Source organism: Sardina pilchardus, chromosome 7 (genome assembly GCF_963854185.1).
Source record: "Sardina pilchardus chromosome 7, fSarPil1.1, whole genome shotgun sequence".
Taxonomy (NCBI): domain Eukaryota; kingdom Metazoa; phylum Chordata; class Actinopteri; order Clupeiformes; family Clupeidae; genus Sardina; species Sardina pilchardus.
In genome coordinates this window covers 13,396,395-13,421,210 of record NC_085000.1, presented here as the reverse complement: position 1 = coordinate 13,421,210, position 24,816 = coordinate 13,396,395, and the positions used below count along the sequence as shown (strand labels likewise).

Sequence of the window (24,816 nt, the reverse complement as noted above, 5' to 3'; positions counted from 1 at the left end):
GAGAATTGATTGTAATGCCTTAATTCAAAAAATGAGTAAAAATCAAACCGCTAAGGACACTAATTTGCTTTGTGATTGAAGAATGTATCGTAAATAGATAAATGTTCTTCCTTAAATACAGGTTGCATAAGTATTCAACCTCTATGTTAAATTCCCATAGGAGCAGGAGGATTTTTTATATGTTTTTATTTTTAAAGGCCAGCTATTTCATGGATCCAGGATATTATGCATCCTGATAAAGTTCCCTTGGCCTTTGGAATTAAAATAGCCCCACATCATCACATACCCTTCACCATAGCTAGAGATTGGCATGGTGCTTTTTACAGTTAGCCAATTAGCCTGTTTGATGCTCATTGAGCTCAATGCAAATCAAACAGGCTAATAGGCTAACTGGAACGGTTTGATTTTTACTCATTTTTTTAATTAAGGCATTACAATCAATTCTCAAAAGATGATTTTATATTCCTCTTTTTAATCAACTTTAGCATGGGTGTGAATACTTACTATACCCACTGTAGATCTGGTGGAAAAAAATGAGTCAGCGCCCAATTTGAGTGTAAACAATGATTGAACTGACAAGCAGGCTTTGCAACAGTCAAGTCAATTCATTTTTATAGCACAATTAACAGCAAAGCAACCGCATTGCTTTAACTGTGGCATCAACCAATATGATGGAATAACTCATACCAACTAAACCAGTTTACTCTAAAACCAAATTAGCACTCTGAAACCACAGTCTGAGGAGAAAGTAGCCGTTGAAATGTCAAAACCACAAAAAAAGTGACACATCCTTACGAAGTCTATAAGCCAATACTGAGCAGTAAGGTGAATGTATATTCTATTCAGAATATTTAATGCAATTTGAGATCTGAGTAAAAAAATTAGAAGGCAAAATCTTTTGCCCTCATACTTTTCTTGTTCACCAAATATACACATAGAGCTAAGGTCACAACCCCAATAACTGCCTAACTGCCAGGAGACAGTGATGAGATAGGAGATGGCAAACGGCAGACATATAAGCAAAATAAAGAGCTGACTGACAGACTGCTGGTTAACCTCAACCTCAAACCTTGAGTTTTGTAGAATAAATAGCTGATGGACAGACAGAACGTTCCTCTGACCGCCAACACGTGCTGTGCTCAGATGGCCCATCTCTACAGAATACAATTTTGTGTATTAATCTTAAGCTAAATAGTGTGTGTGTATATATATATATATATATATATATATATATATATATATATATACACTAATTAAGTAAAAGCTTCCATAATTGCTTTGGCATGATGCTCTTGTAAAGGTGAAGTTGCATATGAACGAAAAAGGTAAAAAATGTCTTGTAACTTGTTATATTTGATACAGTTTGAATATTATTTGGGCCTAAAGCCATTAACTTATCAGTCATATTATCAATACATTTATTTACTAAGCATTTAAATTCGCTAATTTATTCAAATGTGCAAATTCTCATTAACTATGCGTTATATAAAGTGCTACGCAAAAAAGTGCTTAAATCTTAAAATCTGTTGATTCCAGTCTATTTATGTACTATGTGAAAACCTCAATAAAAAAATCTGTTGATATGTCTGTTGGTATGTCTTTTTTTCTGTTAACAATTGGCAGATAGCAGTAGTACTGGTTTCTGTTGCCGGTGGCTTTTCCTCTGTGAACTTGCACAAGCAAACTTGCTCATAAATAAATGCATTGATGCATAATAAATAAATGCATTGATAATATAAATGCATTACAACTAAATGCATTGATAATATGGCTGTAAGTAGATAACTTAATGGCTGTAAGTCCAGATAATATTCAAATTGTATGAAATGTAACAATCAATCATACAAAAGTATGCTTTTAGATGGGATATTGCAGTTACATTATGCAAATTGGTACACGTTTACCTTTTTTTGTACATGTGCAAGTTAACCTCTACAAGAGCATCATGTCAAAGCAATTATGGAGTATTTTTACTTAATTAGTGTAAATATACACTCTGCACATCATTTTGTGAGAGCTCATTTGCCCCACTTACGTTTGGGTGACATTTTATGATTAGTTAATGAATATTCATTCAGGTGTAAAGTCATGTGCAGTGTAAATTCTGGTCCTGTTTATGCTAGTACATTCCCATAAATAATAGAACAAAAATGGCAATGTGGACTCAAGCAAGCACAATAAAGCAAATGCAAATTACCTAATTAACTATGCGTGATATAAAAATGTCCCACGCAGAAATGGATTCTATGCGAAAAAGTACTATGGTATCAATTGAGAAAAGTTCGATATGTGACCTTAATCCTATCGTTCTGGGGTTTGCCCTGTCTATACAGCTAATAAGAAAATAAAACTGTATTTAGACAAGGTGAACTTCTCCCCACTGTAGAATGTAGAAAGGGATGCTACAAGAACACACCCAACATCTTACAATCTGCTGACGTCATTGTGGGTCATTGCAATAGGACTGGTTTATGTCGTCGGTGCCTTATGCTGTGTTAAGTTGCACAGGTAAACTTTTCATCACTGAAATACAGTATGGAGTAGTTGGAGCAGATTCTTTTCTTTGACGTTGAGATTGCGAGTTTCGGGAAGTCACAACTATCTTGTTTGGGCTGTTTTTAATTATTGGGCTGTAGCCCCGAGCTTCATTTGACATTTCAAATTCAAGTATCTATTGTACTGTATGTAATTTGCTCAAGACACACCCATCACGTACAATAGGTTTCCCCTCAACACCTAAAGGCCCCCATCACATTACAGGCGGCATGCGCTGCGCTCACCGCTAGAATGCTCTTGGCTGAGGTAACGTTCTAACGATTGTTGTTGTTGTTGGTTACCGCTGGGTTCCACCAGAGCCCCTTTAGGGAGAGCCGGTCCACTTCCTATTAACTCCATTGTACCGGATTGTTCATGCAATCTGTTGAAATTCCGCTAGGGGCGTTGCCGAGCAAGTGATACATGAATTGTGGTCTATGGGGCTAAGCGGCTAGAACTCGTTTTTTTCACAGTTGACAACTTCATTTCTTAATGTACATTGTCGTAGTAGCTACCTGAGTATAGGTTTTCCACTGGAAATGAAATGAAAAGTCACTCATGTCCTTTCTGCTTTTCATAGGATGGGCCGTTTTCCCTGTAACATGCTAGCATTTAGCTCATGGATGCTCGCGACAATCGCGACCGATTACGACCGTCGTGAAGCTGAACCTTCTTTTAGGTGTATGGCCGTAAAGTGGTTCGCTTGTGTCACGTGACATGAAAACTTTGAAAGGGTTTTTAGGAATAACAACACATATTGAAAATTGTATTGGTCAGCTGATTGTCAAGTCAAGTTATCCTGCATCGCATGCATTAATGCAATTTCAGGAGAAAAAATTATATAACGAGAAATGTGGTACTGGGGGGTTCAGCTCCATTGCTACCCATTCATTCATCACTTGCTCGCGATCGCCCTCTAGTTGCAGTACCATGCGGAAGTATTTCGCTAGTGGTCCTTCTCCCCTTATTAGACATTCTCTGGTTCCACGCAAAAGACCATTGACTTAGAGCGCACCGCGGTCAAAGTTCAACATATTTCAACTTTGACCGCGGTAGCGCAAGAGCGGCAAAGCGGCAAAAATGCCGCTATACTGAGCACAGCGGCAGACCAGTTCTTGCGTGTTCAAACCATTGAAAGTAATGGGTTTCATAGCGCATGCCGCGTGTGATGTGATGGGCAGGTGGGTGGGATCCCCCCGCCCACCTGCACTAACTATCTGTGAGAAGGACGTGTGTCATCTCTTTCAGAAGCAGAACATCAAGAAGGCTCCAGGACCTGATGGGGTATCGCCCTCTTGTCTATGGGTCTGTGCTGAACAGCTGGCGCCAGTCTTCACGCACATACTTTTATATGATCATTTGTTATATTTGATACAATTTGAATATGATTTAGGCCTAAAGCCATTAACTTATCTACTTAAAGCCACATTATCAATGCATTTATTTACTAAGTATTTATATTCTCTAATTTATTCAAAATATGGAAAATTCTCATTAACTATGCGTGATAAAAAAAAAATGTCCCTAGCAGAAATGGATTCTATGCGAAAAAGTACTATAGAATTAATTGAGAAAAGTTTGGTAGTGACCTTAATCAGATCGTTCTGGGTTTTAAACTAAAGCCTCGAAAGTCTCGAAAATTTTGAGAAATATTTTCTCAGAGATTTAGAATAAATATCACTTTGTCGCCTTATTGCTCTTATGTACTGTTGATATTTAGAGCACAATGGGAAATTCTTGCATTCTTGTAATTAGTGACCCTGCAAAATTCCTAGTCGTTGCAATAGCATAGTCTGTGACTGACTACACTGTGGCTAAAAACTCTATGACTTGTCTTTAGACGTGAGAGGGTCTGAGACTGTAGTCTTCGGATGTAAGGGTGTCGTTACTCACATTAACAAAGTCTCCTCCCTGGATCATGAAGTCCTTTATGACCCTGTCAGGGCAACATTAGGACAGAAAGCACCAGTTCTGTCAATATCAAACTACTCACATATCATATGGCTAATTGTTATGCTACTTATCATAAGTACGCCTCTGGGCACACATATACACAGACGTACCTGTGGAACGTGCAACCTTTGAAGCCAACTGGCACACCATCTTTCCTGAGAAACACACAAGAGATGTCAGACACATGCATGTAAGCACACACACACACACGCACGCACACACACACATAATGTGTCTATAGGGCAGGCCAGAGCCATAGAAAGAGAGAGTTGCGACCCGCTTTGATGTTGCCGCCACATGTTTTGATGTTGCCATTCAGCACAAAAAACCTGTGCTGAATGGCTGAATTGCAGGAGGGTGGGATGTACTTCTGGATGCTGGAAGGTGTAATCAATTAGCAATCAATCAATCATTGACTAGTGACCAAGAGATTGGCTGTAAATAGTTCCAAAAGTCCCATAACGAGGAAATAGCCTGGAAAAAGTGCTGCCATTTCTTCCTATTGAGCTCTATGGGAGTGTCCCCACTCTGTTTTATCTACAGTACAGCTCAGGGGCAGGCTGAAGGACTCCGTGCTGGAGAGCCCAGACTAGAGGATGACCTGCACACACTAACGCAACGCTGGACTAGAGGATGACCTGCACACACTAACGCAACGCTGGACTAGAGGAGGACCTGCCTCCCTGAACACACACACTAACGCAACGCTGGACTAGAGGAGGACCTGCCTCCCTGAACACACACACACACACACACACACACACTAACGCAACGCTGGACTAGAGGATGACCTGCCTCCCTGAACCCACACACACACACACACACACACACTAACGCAACGCTGGACTAGAGGATGACCTGCCTCCCTGAACACACACACACACACACACACTAACGCAACGCTGGACTAGAGGATGACCTGCCTCCCTGAACACACACACACACACACTAACGCAGCGCTGGACTAGAGGATGACCTGCCTCCCTGAACACACACACACACACACTAACGCAGCGCTGGACTAGAGGATGACCTGCCTCCCTGAACACACACACACACACACACACACTAACGCAACGCTGGACTAGAGGATGACCTGCCTCCCTGAACCCACACACACACACACACACACACACACACTAACGCAACGCTGGACTAGAGGATGACCTGCCTCCCTGAACACACACACACACACACTAACGCAACGCTGGACTAGAGGATGACCTGCCTCCCTGAACACACACACACACTAACGCAGCGCTTGACTAGAGGATGACCTGCCTCACTGAACCCACACACACACTAACACAACGCTGGACTAGAGGATGACCTGCCTCCAACACACACACACACACACACACACTAACGCAACGTTGGACTAGAGGATGACCTGCCTCTCTGAACGCACACACACACACTAACGCAGCGCTGGACTAAAGCCGCATTCACATACGTCGCTACTCGCCCATCTCTGAGCGAGAACTGTCAATGGAATGTGAGTATATTCTAGCGGAATGTGGCCAGGACAGGCGATGCAAGGACTAGCGATGCGATGTGGGCGGGTACGGAGATAAAATAATTTTAACTTTCAGCGATGCGAGTGAAGCGAATACCAAATCAGAATGTAGAATAGAGATGATTGACAGTTAGCGGACATTTTTGCAGTGGGAAGTAAACTAGCGGGGAGCCATGGCAACCGACGCCGGCAGCAGACATTTTTTTCTGCCAGCGAGTAGAATTTCGGCGAGGAGCGATGGGCGAGGAGCGATGGGCGAGTAGCGACGTGAATGCGGCTTAATGCAACGCTGCTACAGGTGCTACAGGTGCTACACTAACAGGGCGTTCACACTGTCTACGTCCGTCGACGGATCTCGGAATGCCTGTCTGCCGTATGTATATTTGCATACACGCTATCTGATTGATATCTGATTAAATGAGATCCGTTGACAGACGTAGACAGTGTGAACGCCCTGTAACGCAACACTGCTGCAGGTGATACACTAACGCAACACTGCTGCAGGTGATACACTAACGCAACACTGCTACAGGTGATACACTAACACTGCTACAGGTGATACACTAACACTGCTACAGGTGATACACTAACGCAACACTGCTGCAGGTGATACACTAACGGTGCAGTCACACGCTTGCGTCGGCCAACGTTCGTCCGTTGTTTTCCCATTCACTTTACATTGGCTGGACTTCATTTCATGCCGCACTGAATTGTGGGTCCGATGCGTTGCCTGAGATACGTTGCCTCCGCTAAAAAGTTGAGAAATGTTCAACTTTTGACGGATCGCGCAAGCGCCAGCCAATGAAATTCCGTGTATGCAAATTTTCGAACACTGACAAACCAATCAGTTTGCGTTTATGGAAATGTGACAAAATGAGGCATACGTTGGCGGACGCAAGCGTCTGACTGCACCGTAACAGCGCGTTCACACTGTCTACGTCCGTCAACGGATCTCATTTACTTTGCATGGGGCGGACTCGAAAGGAATGTGGGTCCGTCCGTTACTTCAGCTCCGCTGCCTCCGTCAAAAAAGTTGAGAAATGTTCAACTTTTCAGGCAGCGACGGACCCGTCAGCCAATCAGATAGCGTACATGCAAATATACATACGGCAGACAGGCATTCCGAGATCCGTCGACGGACGTAGACAGTGTGAACGCCCTGTAACACTGCTGCAGGTGATACACTAATGCAACGCTGCTGCAGCTGACACACTCCACCAGGTGCTACACTCCACCAGGGAGGGAGCTGCTCTGAAGTTGATCCTTACCTGAACTCTCCTGTGCAAAACTGCCTACAAGAGAAAATAAACAGGTATCAAATACAGAGTAATGACAAGATCACTGAACAGGGTGTGTGTGTGTGTATGCAATAGTGGTGCAACGGATCATCATTGATACGTGATCCGTTCGGATCAGTATCGGTTCGGCACACACATGATCCGCGGATTGATTTATAATAATTATTAATAATAATATCCGTGTGTTCTTTTGAGGTAACATGCGTGTCCACAAGGCATGCTTCTAGTCCCTCCCTAGTCCTACAGAGCCGTAGACTCTGCTCCCCTAGCCTGCCTGCGCGTTTTTTCTGCTCTCACACACGTTATTAGTGGTCATGCCAATAACCAGCAATACATGGCTGCTAGTTGATGTGGCTGCACACTGCACAGCAGCAACACAATAGCCTAATATCAAGTTTGTTTGTGCACACTTACATTTCTCAAGTTTGTTGCGCACCTACCTATGCTATGATATTTAGGTGATTTAGGCTTAGCCTACTGTTGGGTTCAATGTCAGCAATAAGCTACGCAACCTTGGCTAACTCGTACATCTGGAGATAGCTTGTGCTCACTAAAATCATAAAGGAGCATTGCAAGACACTCATCTCTTTTATGATCCCAGAAAGATTTTCTTCGACTTGTTAGTATATTAACATGTATTTTATCTAATGACACAGAAAGCATAACGAATTGCATCCACATATCCTTGTCATCATGCACTTTAACCAACTTATTTTCACAAGAATGAAACCATGAGGCTGAAGGCTAATTACCCTCAAGTATTTCTTAAAGCGACAGGGACTCAACACACATCTCCTATGCGCACTCCTACACACCACATTAAAGATATGCTAAATCAGTACACAAATGACTAAACATTTGTAGCTACTAGTAATTATGCAGATTGTGTGTGGAGGGTCAAGCAGAATCTTGGATGGCCACTGGTGTGACTGATCACACAATATTCAATATAAGGCTACTGATGAGTGGTGATTAAACACCAAATCAACTAAAATTGTAAAAAAGCATAGAAAAAGTCATTCTTGACTTATTATCGGTATCGAAACAATAATTTTGGTATCGTGACAACACTAGCCTACTTTAAACACATGCTAAAAGTGCTTGAGCCACGTTACAACATCCCGTCAAAGACAAAACTATGTTTATTTGTCTTGTCTTGTTTTTTTTTGTTGTTTTTTTTGTTGATCCGAAAAATGATCCGATCCGTGACTCTTGATCCGAGGAACGATCCGAACCGTGACTTTTTCGATCCGTTGCACCCCTAGTATGTAAAGTATTGTGTATACAAACAGTATGTGCACAATCCACCTACCGAAAGTTCTCTGCTGTTTTTGGCACCACATCAGCGAACAACTCTATCTTCAACCTTCCCACATCCTGGAAAAAATCATTGCATGTTTCAGCATCTGGGTGTGTGAGCTTACTAAGTGAGAAAGTTTTTTTTTTATTATTATCTCTCTTGCAAAAAAAAATTGTCTTGGGCACAGATGGAGCATCTGTGACATAGACATACATAGACATACCAACCCCCCCACCCCCCCCACACCCCCACAAGACCAATATAAAAACAAACATAGATTAGGCACTACAGCATATGCACACACACTCCAAGGAGGGTCACCTGCCAACATTTGCTGAAATTGAGTGATTTCACACAGAATGACACATATCTCCATTTTGCTTCCTATCTCTGCTGTGCTGCCCTGCGTTATACTGGACTCCATCGCTCTGGGGCTAGTGATATGCAAACCATGTGACCTTTGGTGAGGAACACTGGAGAGCGTCTGACTCTGATCTTGTCAGTGATGAGGTGCCCAATATATTTAGTACAGCTAGATACACAGAGGGATTGTCCTGACATGTAAAACATTGGAAAGTGCATCTTCCGATCCTCTTTAGTCCTACATATCAATAAAACACTCTTTTTTTAAATTATACTGTACATTAAGCTCAACCCCATACTCAGAGCATATATCCAACAGTGCTGGGGGACATAATAGCCAAATCGTCTGCATGCGTATAAGTGTATGTACATGTGTTTGTGCAGTTATGCAATGTTTCTGCGTGTAGGCCTAACCTGTGCGTGTGTGTGTGTGTGTGTGCGTGTGCGTGTGTGTGCGTACACAGTATGTGTGTATGAATATGTATGAGCTAGTGTGCGTATGTTTGCAATGTTTCTGCATATATGTGAGTGAGTGAAAACCTAGCCTTTGTGGGTGCGTGGGTGTGTTTGTGTGTGTGTGTGTGTGTGTGTGTGTTTGTGTGTGTGTGTGTGTGTGTGTGTGTGTGTGTGTGTGAAGTGGTTACTGTCACTGGTGTGTGTGGGACAAGGGGGCATGAGGGAGGGGGTCAATCGGCCTGAAAAGAGTCATTTGTTCCTCAGAATCATCATCAGAATACACACCCCCTCCCATACACACACATACACACACATACACACACACACACACAGGACTTGTCTGTGTAGTAGGGGCGGGCAGTAGCCAGAGATATTGTGTTGAAAACACCACAGATGAAGCTGGAATACTAGATACTATGCTAAAGCACGGAACACTGTTGCTGGGGACAGAACACTGCAGCTGGGGATGGAATACTGTTGCTGGGAATGGAATACCATAGCTGAGGACGGAACACAGAGTGGCAGTTGGGGACTCGACTCAAGGTATCTCATCAGTCCTTAGAGGCACACGCACACACGAACGCAACCTAAGGTAGCTCATCAGAGACACAAATGTGAGTTTTTTTTTAAACTAATGGCGCCTTTGGGAGTTTTATTCAAAAGACAACAATATTTCCAAAATCTTGTCAAAGTTTACTGGTGTAAGGATGGCTTAAGGCAGAGAGGGTTAAATCGCTTTCCACTTTAGAAACTAGATGGTAATGTCCCCCAATTGTGAAGAGTAGCAAGCTAAGTCTGAAATTGATATCATCAAAGAAGCTAGTTGCTACTGCCATTAACAGCAATGGATACTCTGCCTCTGTTCAGGAGAATACTGCCAATAGTGTCATGACCACCACGCACAAGTATACATGGTTACAACGTTCCCCGTGATGTCACATTGTCGCACGACAAGTCGGGTGCGTGGACTGTACCGTAGGGTTGTGCCGATGGACGATATCATCGTCCATCGTGATGGTTGACAGTAGGGATGCAACGGTACAGTTTTGCCACGGTTCGGTTTGTATCACGGTTTTTGGGCCACGGTAACGGTTCGGTTTCAATATATCAATATTATCTTGGCTCTAGCATACAGGAGGCTATATTTGCCTTTTCTATTTCAAATCAACAATGTGCTTCTACTTACACTTGCAGAGAAAATATTAAATGCATAGCCTGACACAGATGAAGCAGAATCACAAAAATGTATTAAAAGAAAAGAACACCATCATTGCCTTCTGTCATAAACAGGCAATGTTATCCATAGTGCAGTGCAGCATAAAGTAATGTGTAGTTATTTATTTAATAAACTCACTGTTCTTCACACATTTAAAGAAAATACTTAACTGTTATACACCCTCAAAAAAGTAGTGAACAATTCTGAAAATCTTCTCAAAATAATTGGTGAGGTAGTATTATGTGTAGTTTCAAATGGATATTTGATTTGGGAGTGCCTGCCCTGTCCTCTTTTATGAACGTAGAAAATGTAAACATAGACAAAAGTGCAGTGCAGCATTAAAAATATTAGAACAATGAAATGAACATTATTGCAACCTGTTGTCAGGGGGGGCAATATTCCGAGAAGAAAGTGGCAAATTTGCCACTTCACAAAGTGTCTGTTTCCCCTGTGTCTCCTGTCGTGTGTGTGTGTGTGTGTGTGTGTGTGTGTGTGTGTGTGTGTGTGTGTGTGTGTGTGTGTGTGTGTGTGTGTGTGTGTGTGTGTGTGTGTGCGTGTGTGTGCGAGAGAGTTGTGTGATTGACGAGTGGACGAGCGATTGACTGATTTAGCAGTGAGTTTATTGTTTTTCGAGTGGACACCTCCCGCTGCCCGTAGCCTAGCATGTACAACGTCAGGAAAATAAATGACCCGAGTTTGGAATGACATGTCAGCCTCCCCATCTCCTATAACCTCCCATCCCTACAATATTTTCCAGTAAACTATCAAAAAGAGAATACACTCAGCTGTGTCGGCGTCACGCTTTCTTAGGCTACTCTAGCGAGCAATCAACGCAGGGCAGAAACCACCGGTTACACTGTTACACACAGACTTTATAATGTGGCAAATTTTCGACCTTCTAAAGTGGCAAATTTGCGTCTTTACAAAGTATATATACGTGGCCCTAATACGCCGTCGTATTCGTTATGTCTTTGGGAATTATAGGAATATTGTTGTCGAAAGGCTGCAGCAATGGGTTTTCGGTGGCAAACTAACTCTCCGTGCTGCTCCACTTAAGGTTACAGCCGGGTGATGAAGGCGCAAGTGGGCCGACATGTTGGATGTGTTACCTTTATTAGGTGATCGTTGTGAAGCAGTGCTTGCAATGCACACTGTGCTTTGTTTACTGACGGTCTTTTTGCCTTGTTCGTGGGCTACTTCATATGTCGCCATGATCATGCAGCCGCCGGTAGAGTTTGTTTCTTCTCACATGACTCCTTCATTTGCATTTCAACGCGCTTATTGGCTCTTGGGAAATTCAGTAAAATTCTGATTGGTTGTTGCAAGGTTGACGAGAGGCAAGCTGAACAGTCAGAGAAAACGCATCCCCCGGGTCCTAAGCACTCCTCTCTATCGCTCCCAGGCTACGCGCACGCAATAACCTTGTATTAAATAAAAAGTTTAATGTCGCGTATACCGAAATATTGCGGTTTAGGTGAGTCTATTGAACCGAACAGGCCAAACCGAACGGTTCAATAAATTATTGAAAACCGTTGCATCCCTAGTTGACAGACATCACGATGGAAAGCAACCATTGTGATGCCACGCCCCCACTTATTTCTACTGCAGACTAAGCTAAAATATTAAAAAATAAAAACTTTTCCTTGGAAATGAAATTGAGCCTAGAACTGATGCACATGTAGGGTGCTTAAGAGGCTGTCAGCCAAACAGTGCAAAATTAAAAAACATATTAGTCTGAGACCATCTTGTTCAAATAAGTCCTCCTTGCAACGTGAATGTGTTATTGTCTTTTTTAGGCTACATGTCTCGCAGTGTAGCCTACATTGAACGCAAAACATGTAGCCTAATAATGTTTAAGAATGAAATAGTGCAAATGAATTGTTATCGTCACGACTACGACATTCTAGCTCTAATTTCTTGTGAGGCTACAACACTGAAGCGCCGAATGCGTCATTCTCCACTGTGTTAAAATAAACCATTTATTTCGTTATCGTTATCAGAAGATAGCCTATGTCTTTCACTGTAATGCTTGTATTTCACGCATTTGTCTTTAGCAAAAGCCCCAGCAGCGGAGTGGCAATCGGGATTCGTTAGGCTATTTGTAAAAGTTGTTTAGCCTACTTCAACTGTTATTTAATTCGACTTGACTGCGCGATCGCAGCCTACTTTCACTTTCTGCTGCCCTCATAGTCGGCAAGCCGGTACGTGGGATGCGTAACATATGAGTTAGGTACAGACTGGGCTATTCAAGATTTTAGATGAGTGACCGCGAGGTTTTTTGCATGTGTAATATACCGCTGGTTGGTGTAAGCAGGTGTTTAGATTGGCTGTCTGTCGGTCTCTTACTAGGATTTTCTTGGAGCAGATCATCCACACAGTAGCCCAGTCAGTATGTCTCTTAGCTGTCCACTTTCACCAGGCCATATAGCCTATATAATATTTAATATAGGCCATATATAGCCTATAATATAATATATTTATTTACAACCCCCCCCCCGACGACGATATCATCGTCCATCGCGATGTTTTACTGTACACATCGTCATATGCCAATTAAGGGGACATCGCCCAACCCTACTGTACCGGGACCTTAAGGTTATCGGCACATGTCCACCCAGACCCACACGCCAGGGCCGGTTCTACACCGCAAAAAGTGATGTCTTACCATGTTATAACCTTATAATAACATTTTAAAAATCTGGTTAGTATTGTTTTTAGTATAAAGATACTTGTTCCTGGTTTTCTTGTAAGATTGATTTTGACTTGAAATAAGTCCAAATCTTCTTCAATGAACACATAAAAAACAAGCAAATGTATCTGCCAAGGGATTAAAAAATGAGATTTTTTTGCAGATAAATTTGCTTGTTTTTTATATCTCAATTTAAAGTGTAACTGGCAATGCATGAATGCATTTTTCTGCATGAAATACATCAAACAAGCCGTGGAGAGGCCCCTACAAAGCTTGCACTGGTGTATGCTATGGCACAAAATAATGGATTAGTTAAGGGTCATTGAGCCAAATACTTTCCAAATATATATATATACTGTATATATATATATATATATATATATATGTTTTTTTGTTGTTGTTTTTTTTTTAAATGAATAATACTGTTCACCAAATCTCGTCAGTAGCTTGCTCAGGGTCCAAACAGCATAGTTAGCGAACCTTAAGTTTATTACAGAAAACTGTTACAGTCCCCCTACCAGCTCCTCTCGAAGGCAAGTCCATATTAGGCGATTATTATGTCAAGTGAGATTTTTAAATATCAATATAAGATTCTAACACGTAATAAGGTATCACTTTTTGCAGTGTAGCCAACTACGTTTGGGCCGGCTGGTAGATACTGTATGTTAGGTGAGCAAGATACCAAAGCGGTCAAACTGGATCAAAAGAGACAAACACAAAACACAAGCTCAAAAAATGCAGGATGAGTAACTTGTAGGTTGCTCACACACACAATACCCCCCTCATGTCAAGCTAAAGTTTCTGGAGACTTTAATGTTCACTTCCTTGAGAGCTGAAATCATCCAAATCAAACACATGTAACCGGCCCTGCAACATTGCTCATACGAATTACATCTTGGCACACAAACAAATCAAACAAACAAATCACTTGAAGGTGAGCACGTTTGTCTGTGCAAGTTTACAGAGCCAAGGGCATTGACAAAGGCCACCAGCACAGTGGAGCTCAAATGGAATTTTCCATAGCATTCCATAGCCTAGTGCCCTGTGCTGTTCACAGATAGGTTCAGTCCTGGTCTTCTCAGCTGGTGCCACTCCGTGCAGCTACTCTGGTTAGAGTTCTCAACGGGCCTGAAAATTACAACCCGACCCGACCCGGCCCGTGGCTTTCAAAGCCCGAGCCCGATGTAACCCGACACATAAATATGAATTATCTACCCGAACCCGGCCCGCGGCCCGACTCCGGCGGTCGAGTTTTCCTATGTTATCTATGGAGATGGACGGTCGTTAAGGGCACAATTATGTGCAGTGGCCAACCTAAGTAGCCTAACCCACGTAAAAACCTAGTGAAACGATATTTTCCACAATAGAAACATGATATACATGAGGAAACTTATGCTCTTGCTATAAAAAAAGGCAGAATCATCCACCGAGCATGATATTTCAATAACCGCCTCATACACGCTGATGGCAATGAGTTGTCAGCTATTCACGAAGACTTAGCCTATTGCCCAGCAACAATCTACTGCCATTTTATTTTGTTCAAGGAGACGGCTTCTTAGAACTTGCACAGGAACTAATAAATGTTGGTGCGGTGCAACAGAACAGAACACATGCAGAGTTGCTACAAGCTCTGTCCTTCCATCTCCCAACACAGCGTCACGTCTGTCCCCGCTCCATGATTGCATGCACGTTTCATGCAGCAGCCAGACTTTCTTACGGTACAGATAGATAGATAGACTTTATTGATCCATAAGGGGAAATTCATGATGATTCGCGGTAAACAACAGCGATGATTATTATTATTTTATTTTTTTTCACTGAGCGGAAAATTAAGCCCGAGGACGGACCCGACCCGAGTCATATGCTTATATTTTTTGACCCGAACCCGGCCCGAACCCTCGGGTCCCGTCGGGTTTTTCGGGCCGACCCGACCCGTTGAGAACGCTAACTCTGGTCTCTTGTAGCGGACTCGTACTTGTGTGCCGTGTGCCATGCCACAGCTGCGAGAAGCATTGCGAGTGGCGCTGATCTCCCTCAGTGGTGACAACCGCAGGCTGTTGGTTCTAAGTGGTATCCATGAAGGGGTAGAGATGGACGTGGTGGGGCAACATGAAAGGAGCCGTCTCTCCTCGTTGCTGCTGGCTGCTGATAGGACAGTGGGCTTCCTCTTTGGACCAATCCCGAGGCTTGAGTTGGTGAGCAGGACATCACTGCTGATGGCCATACTGCAGACTATTATTGGTGCATCAGGGGAGGGGAACTCTTTGTCAGTGTTGGTCAAGTTACTTGGGAAAAGTAATTAGTTACTGATTACTGATTACTTGTCCAAGAAAGTAATCCTGTTACTTTACTGATTACTTTTTCTCAAAAGTAATTAGTTACTTTACAATTACTTTACTTAGTTACTTTTCAAAAACACACTAACTAGGCTACACAACCTGAATATGCTATAAAGCAATACACCTTTCAGCCTAATTTTATTCTTTCTGCATATTCCATCATATAAAATAGAATCAAATGCAGTGTTGTGCATAAACGAGTTCTGTGAACTATGAACTGCATGCAACACATTTGTAAATAAAGAACGTGAATTTGTTCAGATTATGTGAAATGAACAACGAGCGTCACTGCTGAGTTTCAATTAAACGTTGCGCAGTTAACCTGCATGTCACGCTCCAATCTTTCATCGATGCTGCGGATGTAACAGAATACATGCTGCATTGTTGCAACAATATTCGGAACGGGTGCGCTGTCGGTGGTAAAATAAAAACAGTAAGTCCTGTGACAGCGGCCGCATTCTGCGCCACCCCTCACTCAAACATACATAGATTCTGTAGCCTATAATTAACCGAAGAGTCGGACCTCCGTCTGGCAAACCTCATAGGCTACCGAAGGCTTCGAGATTGGAATTGGAGATTTTGCTTACACATCAGAGGTCTGTGAAAAGCACTGATTTGAGCTCGATGGAAAACCTGCCATTTTGGGATACGGCGGCCATATTGAATTTTTGGTCAAAATGCAACATGCCCCATGCCACAAGTCTTAATCTTTTCAAATAGGGAAAGGGTCATTCCACGCCAATTCAACCAGAGCCCACGCACTTGCGTCTCAAAAAAATCTGAAAAAAATACCATGTGTGCCTATGTTACCATACCATAATGTTTTTGTGCTAAGATCAATACTTTCCAAGTAACAGCCAGTTTTACAGGGGGAGGGGGGTGTCAAATTTGTTCTGCCTCTTTTTTTTGTCAAAGTTCACAAGCTCATTGCTCAAGAACTAGAATCTGTAGGAGGCTCAAATTTTGCAGGCTGGTGCATAAATAGGAACAGTATGCAGTAAAATCATTACGAGTAGTCTGGATGATCCTGCATGGTCATAGCAGTCCCTCAAAGTTGATCAACATTTTATTGGAGTTTTTGGCTGTGTTCTGTTTAGGCCTTCAGAAGACACATTTTCACTCAACATAGACTCTTGGGGTTTTTTTCTTATTGAGATAAGTAGAAACACTCTCCGAAAAAGCAATGAAGAGAAAAGAAAATCCATCAGGGACTGAACAGCAGACCTCACAAGTTTGAAAAATAAATTTGGATCTCATATTCAGAGCACCCTAACACCTTGTGGGAATATACAAAGATTTTTAAAATATTTTTTTCTATAATCTGCATTACCTCTTCTTTTTAAAAACACCAATTTGACTTGTCTTATGCAAATCTTTCTTTTTCATTTCCCACCCTGAACAAGGGCAAAATGCACCATAGAGATCTATTGAGAGATTTGTTTTGTATAGAGTAACCACTAGGTGCCACTAAAATCACTGAATCACTGAAATTGCCGGGTGGGGACAAAACATATTGATCTCAATGGTGCATTTTGTCCATGTTTAGGGTGGAAAATGAAAAAGAAAGATTCGCATAAGACAAGTCAAATTGGTGTTTTTAAAAAGAAGAGGTAATGCAGATTAACGAAAAAAATATTTAAAAAATCTTTGTATATTCCCACAAGGTGTTAGGGTGCTCTGAATATGAGATCCAAAATTATTTTTCAAACTTGTGAGGTGTGCTGTTAAGTCCCTGATGGATTTTCTTTTCTCTTCATTGCTTTTTCGGAGAGTGTTTCTACTGATCTCAATAAGAGAAAAAAAATCAAGAGCCTATGTTGAGTAAAAATATGTCTTCTGTAAGCCTAAACAGAGCCCAGCCAAGAACTCCAATAAAATTTTGATCAACTTTGAGGGACTGCTATGACCAGGATCATGCAGGATATATGCAGGATCATCCAGACTACTCGTGGTGATTTTACTGCATACTATTCCTATTTATGCACCAGCCTGCAAAATTTGAGCCTCCTACAGATTCTAGTTCTTGAGCAATGAGCTTGTGAACTTTGACAAAAAAAAGAGGTAGAACAAATTCGACACCCCCCTCCCCCTGTAAAACTGGCTGTTACTTGAAAAGTATTGATCTTAGCACAAAAACATTTTACAGAGTGTCTCCTGGGTAACATAGGCACACATGGTATTTTTTTCAGATTTTTTTGAGACGCAAGTGCGTGGGCTCTGGTTGATTTGGCGTGGAATGACCCGCAACCTTGACCAAAAACTAGGCTTAATTGTTCTAGCAAATATCTGAATTGCCTGTCTATAGTGGTTATGTGTGTGTGTGCTTATGTGCATTTGTGTGAGCGTGTGAGTGTTTGTGTGTGCCTGTGTGTATGCATGTGTGTGTGTGCATGAGTATTGGTTTTGCAGAGCAGCCGCTACCACCACACATTACGCACTGTGGGCAGGGCACCAAGGGACATCGGGGGGCACCAACATTTAGTCAATAAATATAAGTAGCTTTACTCCAATCCGCTTTTCATTCTTCCGAACATTTATAATGTCGAAATACAGCAACATGTTACATGCAATGCTGATATGAGTCATCTCAATCTCAACTATGCAGCAGATATCATTTCAAGTTATGCTACTCCAATTAATTGGAAGTGCATCTTGTGTGTGCACGAAATGGAGGGGTAAAGAGAGAGAGAGGCATGGTTAGAGGAAAGTTTGGAGTTATCCAGTTCCCACTACTGACCATTTATAAACTGTGAGCGCTGTGGTATCTACCACAGAGCGGTCATGTCCTCTGTATGTCTTTCTTTAAGTTCAGTTTAAAGCGAAAAATATGCAGGATAGACAATTTTGTCGCCGGTTTCCTTTCGCTTTTCGTTTTATGCTTGCAGATTTTTCTACAGAGCTTCCCCTATAGCTTTAGCGTGTATAATTTTACAAAATTCCTCAATCGGTCAGTCTGCCTTTTCATGAGCATGATCGCGAGGCTGGAGACTTTCTGTTACGAAGTGGAGGAAAGTGCCACCGACCCTGTGGCACAAAACTTGCATGGGTGGATTTTCAGCTCAGAGGCGCTATTGGGGGAAGCGTGACAGCCGTCATTCAACCCGAAATAAGTCAAATAATCATTCCAATGACTCCAAAGCTGATTAGTTAAGGCAAATTAAGCTAAACAATCTTGCATAGTTCTGCTTTAATTTATTAAGTAAAACTAGCTGACAAGACAATTATCATTGCCTCAATGCACCGTCAGGTGTCACGTAGCCTAGTTGCAGTCACATGGCCGTATCTACCGCAGAGGACTCCACTGTTTCTTTCTTTAAGTTTCGTCTAATTTATTTAAATGAAGAATGCCGACGAGACCATTATCCTTGCCTGAGCGCACTGTCAGGTGACACGTAGTTCTAGGCTATCTGACATGTCGAAACGAATGAGAAACCTAATGGTTAAAGATGCAATAGGGCCAATACTGGTTCTTACCTTTAGTGGAAATGTTATATTACTGTTGTATGTATATTTAATGTTGTGAAGGATATCATCTAAGCATGGCCCAAACATTGTGAAATTATATCAGCTATTGGTTAGGCTATTTAGACTTAAGGGGGGTACACACATAAAGATTTTATCAATCTCAACCGATTTTTTATAGTACCCACACATGACGATAAAAAATCTTTCTCGGCTGCCCTCGGAACACCCCACAGGATTTCCAGTCACAAATATTGAACATGTTTAAAGGGACACTGATTAGCATTAAGCTTTGTATCTTTAGAAAACCAGTCATGTTTTTGAATGGTCGTGCATCATTCCCTCAGTTTGCCTTGAGATGGGAGAAATACGGATTTCAATGTGGAACTTCTTGCTTTCAATGATGTAAAAATCATCATTTTACATCATTGAAAGCAGGAAGTCCTATTCATGGGTTTCATTGAAATCAGTATTTCTTCGTTAAGATCAATTTCCAAAAGATGATTTTATATTCCTCTTTCTAGTCAACTTTAGCAAAGGGGCAAAAACGTATGCTCCCCACTGTAGCTGTGGCTGTGTGTACTTCCTTTTCAAAAGGTGAAGGCGACTGGCCCAGCCCCACACACACACTCATATTGACTGTAAAGGGGCGTGGCCCTGGGATAGGGGACGAGACCTACATTTTCTCTCTCTCACACACACACACACACACAGACACAGGAGGACAGCCATCGTTTCACCAGCGCTCCAGACACCTGTCGCTGTGTCACGGTAAAGTCCTTCATCCATCTTGGTGTATTATGATGTTTGGTTACTCTTTGCCCTCTTGGGTGGGTGTGTGTGTGTGTGTGTGGGTGTGCGTGCGTGTGGGAGGGTCGATTGCATTGCACTGATTAACCTCATATCAGATTTACGGCCTGAACATACAACTTTGAGCTTAAGTGTGTCACCACCACATTGCCACTGAAGCTGCCTTTAACGCTGCCTCACACACACACACACACACACACACCTTTAACGTTGCCTCCCAAGACTCCCGGAGTCAAACAACGTCTGGACAATCGAACGAGCAGGTCGCATAATCTTAACAAACCACCATGTCTGCACATAGGCTGTTTTGCTGGTTATCTGTAGAAGGCTGTCTTCTGCAATTCTCTGTAAACAAGCGCACGCGCGCACACACACACACACACACACACACACACACACACACACACACACACACACACACACACACTTCATAGTCCTTCTGATCATCTGTCAGCATCATACGGACTTGGGTTTTTCTCTGTGTTTAGGCAGCATTGCTTGGATGTGACTTTGTCTCGGAGGGCAGCCCGCAGCCCACTACTACAGCGCACCTGCCTGCAGCCCACTACCACAGCGCTGCCGTCGGGACGCTCGATCTGACCCCCGACCCCAGGGAGAGCCGAGAGGGCGTAGTCTCTGAAAGGTAAGGTGCTCCCGCACTAATGAGCCCATCAAGGGGCACCCAGGAGCAACAGGAAAAACTCCCTTGTCCAGGAAGAAACCTTGGGCAGATCCACGGCTAAAGGGGCCAACTCCCTGGGGTCGTGCTGGTAGTTGGGTTGGCCCCTTGAGCCGAGATGAGGCACAACTGACCCTTCATGGAGAACGCAATGTTCATGAACCTTTTCATGGAACAGCATTCCATTTGTGTCTGGACTGCGGCTATGCAGATATGTGGGAGAACCGGAACAATCACACTTTTCTAGAACCCACACTTTCCACACTCAAAGAGGATAGACCTGAAAGATCTGATGAAAGGAGTCATAACTATTTACTACATGAAAGTTGAAACCAAATTTAAAAATGTGTTTTATATATAGGGGTGCAACGGATCGAAAAAGTCACGGTTCAGATCGTTCCTCGGATCAAGAGTCACGGATCGGATCATTTTTCGGATCAGCAAAAAAAAAAAAAAATAAACAAATAAAACATAGTTTTGTCTTTGACGGGATGTTGTAACGTGGCTCAAGCACTTTCAGCATGTGTTTAAAGTAGGCTAGTGTTGTCACGATACCAACATTATTGTTTCGATACCGATACTAAGTCAAGAATGACCTTTTCGATGCTTTTTTACAATTTTTGTTGATTTGGTGTTTAATCACCAGTAGCCTTATATTGAATATTGTGTGATCATTCACACCAGTGGCCATCCAAGATTCTGCTTGACCCTCCACATACAATCTGCATAATTACTAGTAGCTACAAATGTTTAGTCATTTGTGTACTGATAATGTGGTGTGTAGGAGTGCGCATAGGAGGTGTGTGTAATTGAGTCCCTGTCGCTTTAAGAAATTACGTGAGGGTAATTAGCCTTCAGTCTCACGGTTTCATTCTTGTGAAAATAAGTTGGATATAGTGCATGATGACAAGGATATGTGGATGCAATTCGTTATGCTTTCTATGTCATTAGATAAAATACATGTTAATAAAACTAACAAGTCGAAGAAAATCTTTCTGGGATCATAAAAGAGATGAGAGTCTTGCAATGCTCCTTTATGATTTTAGTGAGCACAAGCTATCTCCAGATGTACAAGTTAGCCAAAGTTGCGTAGCTTATTGCTGACATTGAACCCAACAGTAGGCTAAGCCAAAATGACCTAAATATCATAGGTAGCTAGGTGCGCAACAAACTTGAGAGATGTAAGTGTGAACAAACGAACTTGATATTAGGCTATTATTGTGTACACCAGCACTTAAACTAGCAGCCATGTATTGCTGGTTATGGCATGACCGCTAATAACGTGTGTGAGAGCAGAAAAGACGCGCAGGCAGGCTAGGGGAGCAGAGCCTACGGCTCTGTAGGGAGGGACTAAGCATGCCTGGTGGACACGCATGTTACTTCAAAAGAACACACGGACATTATTATTAATAATTATTATAAATCAATCCGCGGATCATGTGTGTGCCGAACCGAAAATACTGATCCGAACGGATCACGGATCAATGATGATCCGTTGCACCACTATTTATATATATATATATATATATATGTGTGTGTGTATTTCAAAAATACCAATGATTGACATGTAAATTGACATGTACCTTTTCTACAACGTTGATTGCAACAGCAAGCGTCATGAATGTAACAGCGCTAAAATTGTGATAAAGTGCTTATTTCTTACTTATTTCTTCCCGCCAACCAAGCAGGAATGTGTTGCTTTTCAAATGTGTACCTACTGCACATCAAATATTCCATCAGGGGGTCCTTCAGGCTAATGGAAGACACAAATAACCCAACTGCCTTTTTGCTGTTCCCTTGTCCTTCTCCAGGTGGTGCCAGTGAGCCGACTCAACAACCATGTTGCTTGGCAACCACAGCCTGGCGGCCGTCCTGCAGCAGAGGCCGGACTGGGACGCGGACTGGGTGGAGCACTCGCTGGACTTCCTGTTCATGCTGCTGACCAAGGTGCTGCTGAACTGCGTCCTGGCGTTCAACCACGGCCTCCAGCGGCCGGCGTGCTCCCTCATGAGCCTCTGCTTCCTGTCGCTCTGCCTGGCCGACTTCCTGCTCGCCGCCGCGCTCGCCGTCGCCACGACCGCCAACCGGCTGCTGGACTGCTGCGACGGTTACCCGGGTTACGAGGCCCTGGTGCTCACGCACGCCTCCGCCGTCTACGCCTTCCTGCCGCTGCCCGTGCTGGTGCTCGGAGCGCTGGACTACGCCTCTGTGGCCCGGCGAGGGCAGGACGGAGGGTTCCGGTCCCGCTGGCCGGGCGGAGGCGTGGGTCAGGGCGCGGCGGTTCTGGCGCTGTGGGTTCTCGCCGGGCTGTACTCGGCGCTGCACACGGACCCGTCGGTGCTGGAGGTGAAGCGCATGCCGGGAGCGCTGCGGTGGGCGCGGGTGTGTGACGTGCGCGTGGCGCGGGACGTCGACCTCTACTGCCTGCTGCTGCTGCCGGCGGTCGGGGTCGTGCTGCTGATGCACCTGCCCCACGTGCCGCGCTGGACGCGCCTCCTCCACCAGGTGGCGCCGGAAATGGAGGCGCACGGAACACAGTGGAAACGCAACCTGCCCGGCACCCACAACAAAATGCCCGTCATCTACAGCAACCTGCCCGTCTCAAACAGCAAAATGCCCGTCACCCACGGCAACCTGCCCGTCACCCACAACAAAATGCCCGTCACCCATGGCGACCAGGCTGTCTGGTCCGTTGAGATGGAGATGCAGCACCCGTGCCAGCGGGACCCCCCGATCTACGTTGCCTGCGTGCTGCTGTTCGCCGTGCCCTGGTGCCCATACCTGCTGATGCACCTGAGTAGTCAGCTGCTGGAGATGGCAGTGCCCTCGTACGTCAGCGTCAACACGCTGTGGCTCAGCAGTGCCAACAGCCTGCTGGCGGGCATCACCTCCTGGGCACTGGCAAGGCAGGAGGACACGGGCGGCACCACCGGCGCCAGCATCCAACACCTGGACCCCGCCTGCGACTGGAGGATCCCCATCTACCTCAGTTACCGTGGCAACAGCTCCGGCCCATGGAACCAAGTGCCCCTGGAGCTGCAGACTCAGACGTCAGAGAAGAAACTGAAGCCCCAGCTGCTGATTTGAGCTGCACTCCGGACAGCATCACACACACACACACACACACACACACACACACACACGCACACACACACACACGCACACACACACACACACACACACGGGGAAGGGTTTGGGGGGTGCGCACTGCACAGGACAGGGGACAGGTTTGAGGGGTGCGCATGCCATGGTGGGGGGCTGCCTGTGTCTTTTTATTCCATCTGGGATTTCTGGGACTGTCGTCATAGTCTGAGGAGAGGCCGTAAGGCCTGAAGTGTGTGAAAAAGGAACTGTATTGGGAGCTCTCTCGGGTGTGCGGATTTGTACTTATGTAGGGGCTATCACTGTGAAATAGCACAAGTAATGCTACTTTAATGAATATTTACAATAAAGAAATGTAAGAACTGAAGCAGATCAAACCTTGGCAAATCAATATTAAAACTAGAAAAGCACTCCCAAGGTGCGCAGACCTCCGCCAAGCGATAACAACCGCCTCCTGGATCTAGACGGTGATCCAGATCACTCCCAAAATGTAATCGTTCCTTCGGTCAGAACGTTTGGTTCCCAGACCACGTCTCATTTAGAGGTGGTGGTGTTAGCCAGGCTAGTCTACATTAGATACACATCAGATGTATAAGGTAGAAATGCCTGTCAGATCTAGGTGCTGTGTCCAACAAATAGAGCTCCACAGTCCCGCCCACAGCCTTGTCCGGAAGTAAAAATCCAATACAATTTCTCCATTGACAATTGGAGAATAAGCCATAACATCGTAACCGTCCATGGTCGACTTTAAACCAGCTACGATGTGACTAAGCGATTATACCATCAACCTTGTTTTGAGAAAACAATGCTTTATTCACGATTTAACGAGAGAGTACTACACTACCCGACACCCTAACGTGTAAAACTGGTGAAAGCAGAGCCTTTGATTGGTAGAGATCGCCGTTGCCATGGCAATCCCAAACAAACTGTACTCAACTTTTCCCGCGCCTATCGTCCAGCTATCTCGCTGGAACTTCAAAACTTAAAATGGCTGCAGGGCTGTCAGGACCGATGTGTGGTCTTCCGAAAAAGAACGGTTTTCTCATCTTGAAGGTTGAATTTACTCAATGGAAACGGTAGGAAGTAATCATCTTCTTT

The 24,816-nt window shown here is 43.8% G+C and overlaps 2 protein-coding genes across 3 annotated transcripts in view; one reads left to right on the top strand and one right to left on the bottom strand.

Moving 5' to 3' along the window:
* ppih (peptidylprolyl isomerase H (cyclophilin H)) overlaps positions 1 to 24,816 on the bottom strand; it is a 36,569-nt gene that overhangs the window by 6,572 nt on the left and 5,181 nt on the right. The window contains exons 2-5 of the mRNA XM_062540801.1: positions 8,615 to 8,679; positions 7,273 to 7,296; positions 4,599 to 4,643; positions 4,429 to 4,471 (exon numbers count right to left, since the gene is read on the bottom strand). Coding sequence (XP_062396785.1) covers positions 4,429 to 4,471; positions 4,599 to 4,643; positions 7,273 to 7,296; positions 8,615 to 8,679 — 177 coding nt within the window. The remainder of the gene's footprint in view (positions 1 to 4,428; positions 4,472 to 4,598; positions 4,644 to 7,272; positions 7,297 to 8,614; positions 8,680 to 24,816) is intronic.
* LOC134087355 (uncharacterized) lies at positions 9,867 to 24,085 on the top strand. 2 transcript variants are annotated; one of them, XM_062540800.1, is made up of 3 exons: positions 9,867 to 9,964; positions 20,426 to 20,580; positions 22,428 to 24,085. In XM_062540800.1, the coding sequence occupies exon 3, from the start codon at positions 22,456 to 22,458 to the stop codon at positions 23,701 to 23,703; it is 1,248 nt and encodes a 415-aa protein (XP_062396784.1). In that variant the 5' UTR covers positions 9,867 to 9,964; positions 20,426 to 20,580; positions 22,428 to 22,455; the 3' UTR covers positions 23,704 to 24,085. The 2 variants fall into 2 exon arrangements, with proteins under 2 accessions (XP_062396784.1, XP_062396783.1); XM_062540799.1 differs by lacking the exon at positions 9,867 to 9,964 and adding an exon at positions 19,837 to 19,898.

What these genes read in the sequence shown, in the direction of transcription:
- LOC134087355 (XM_062540800.1), top strand. Translation starts at nt 22,456, where the DNA reads ATGTTGCTTGGCAACCACAGCCTGGCGGCCGTCCTGCAGCAGAGGCCG.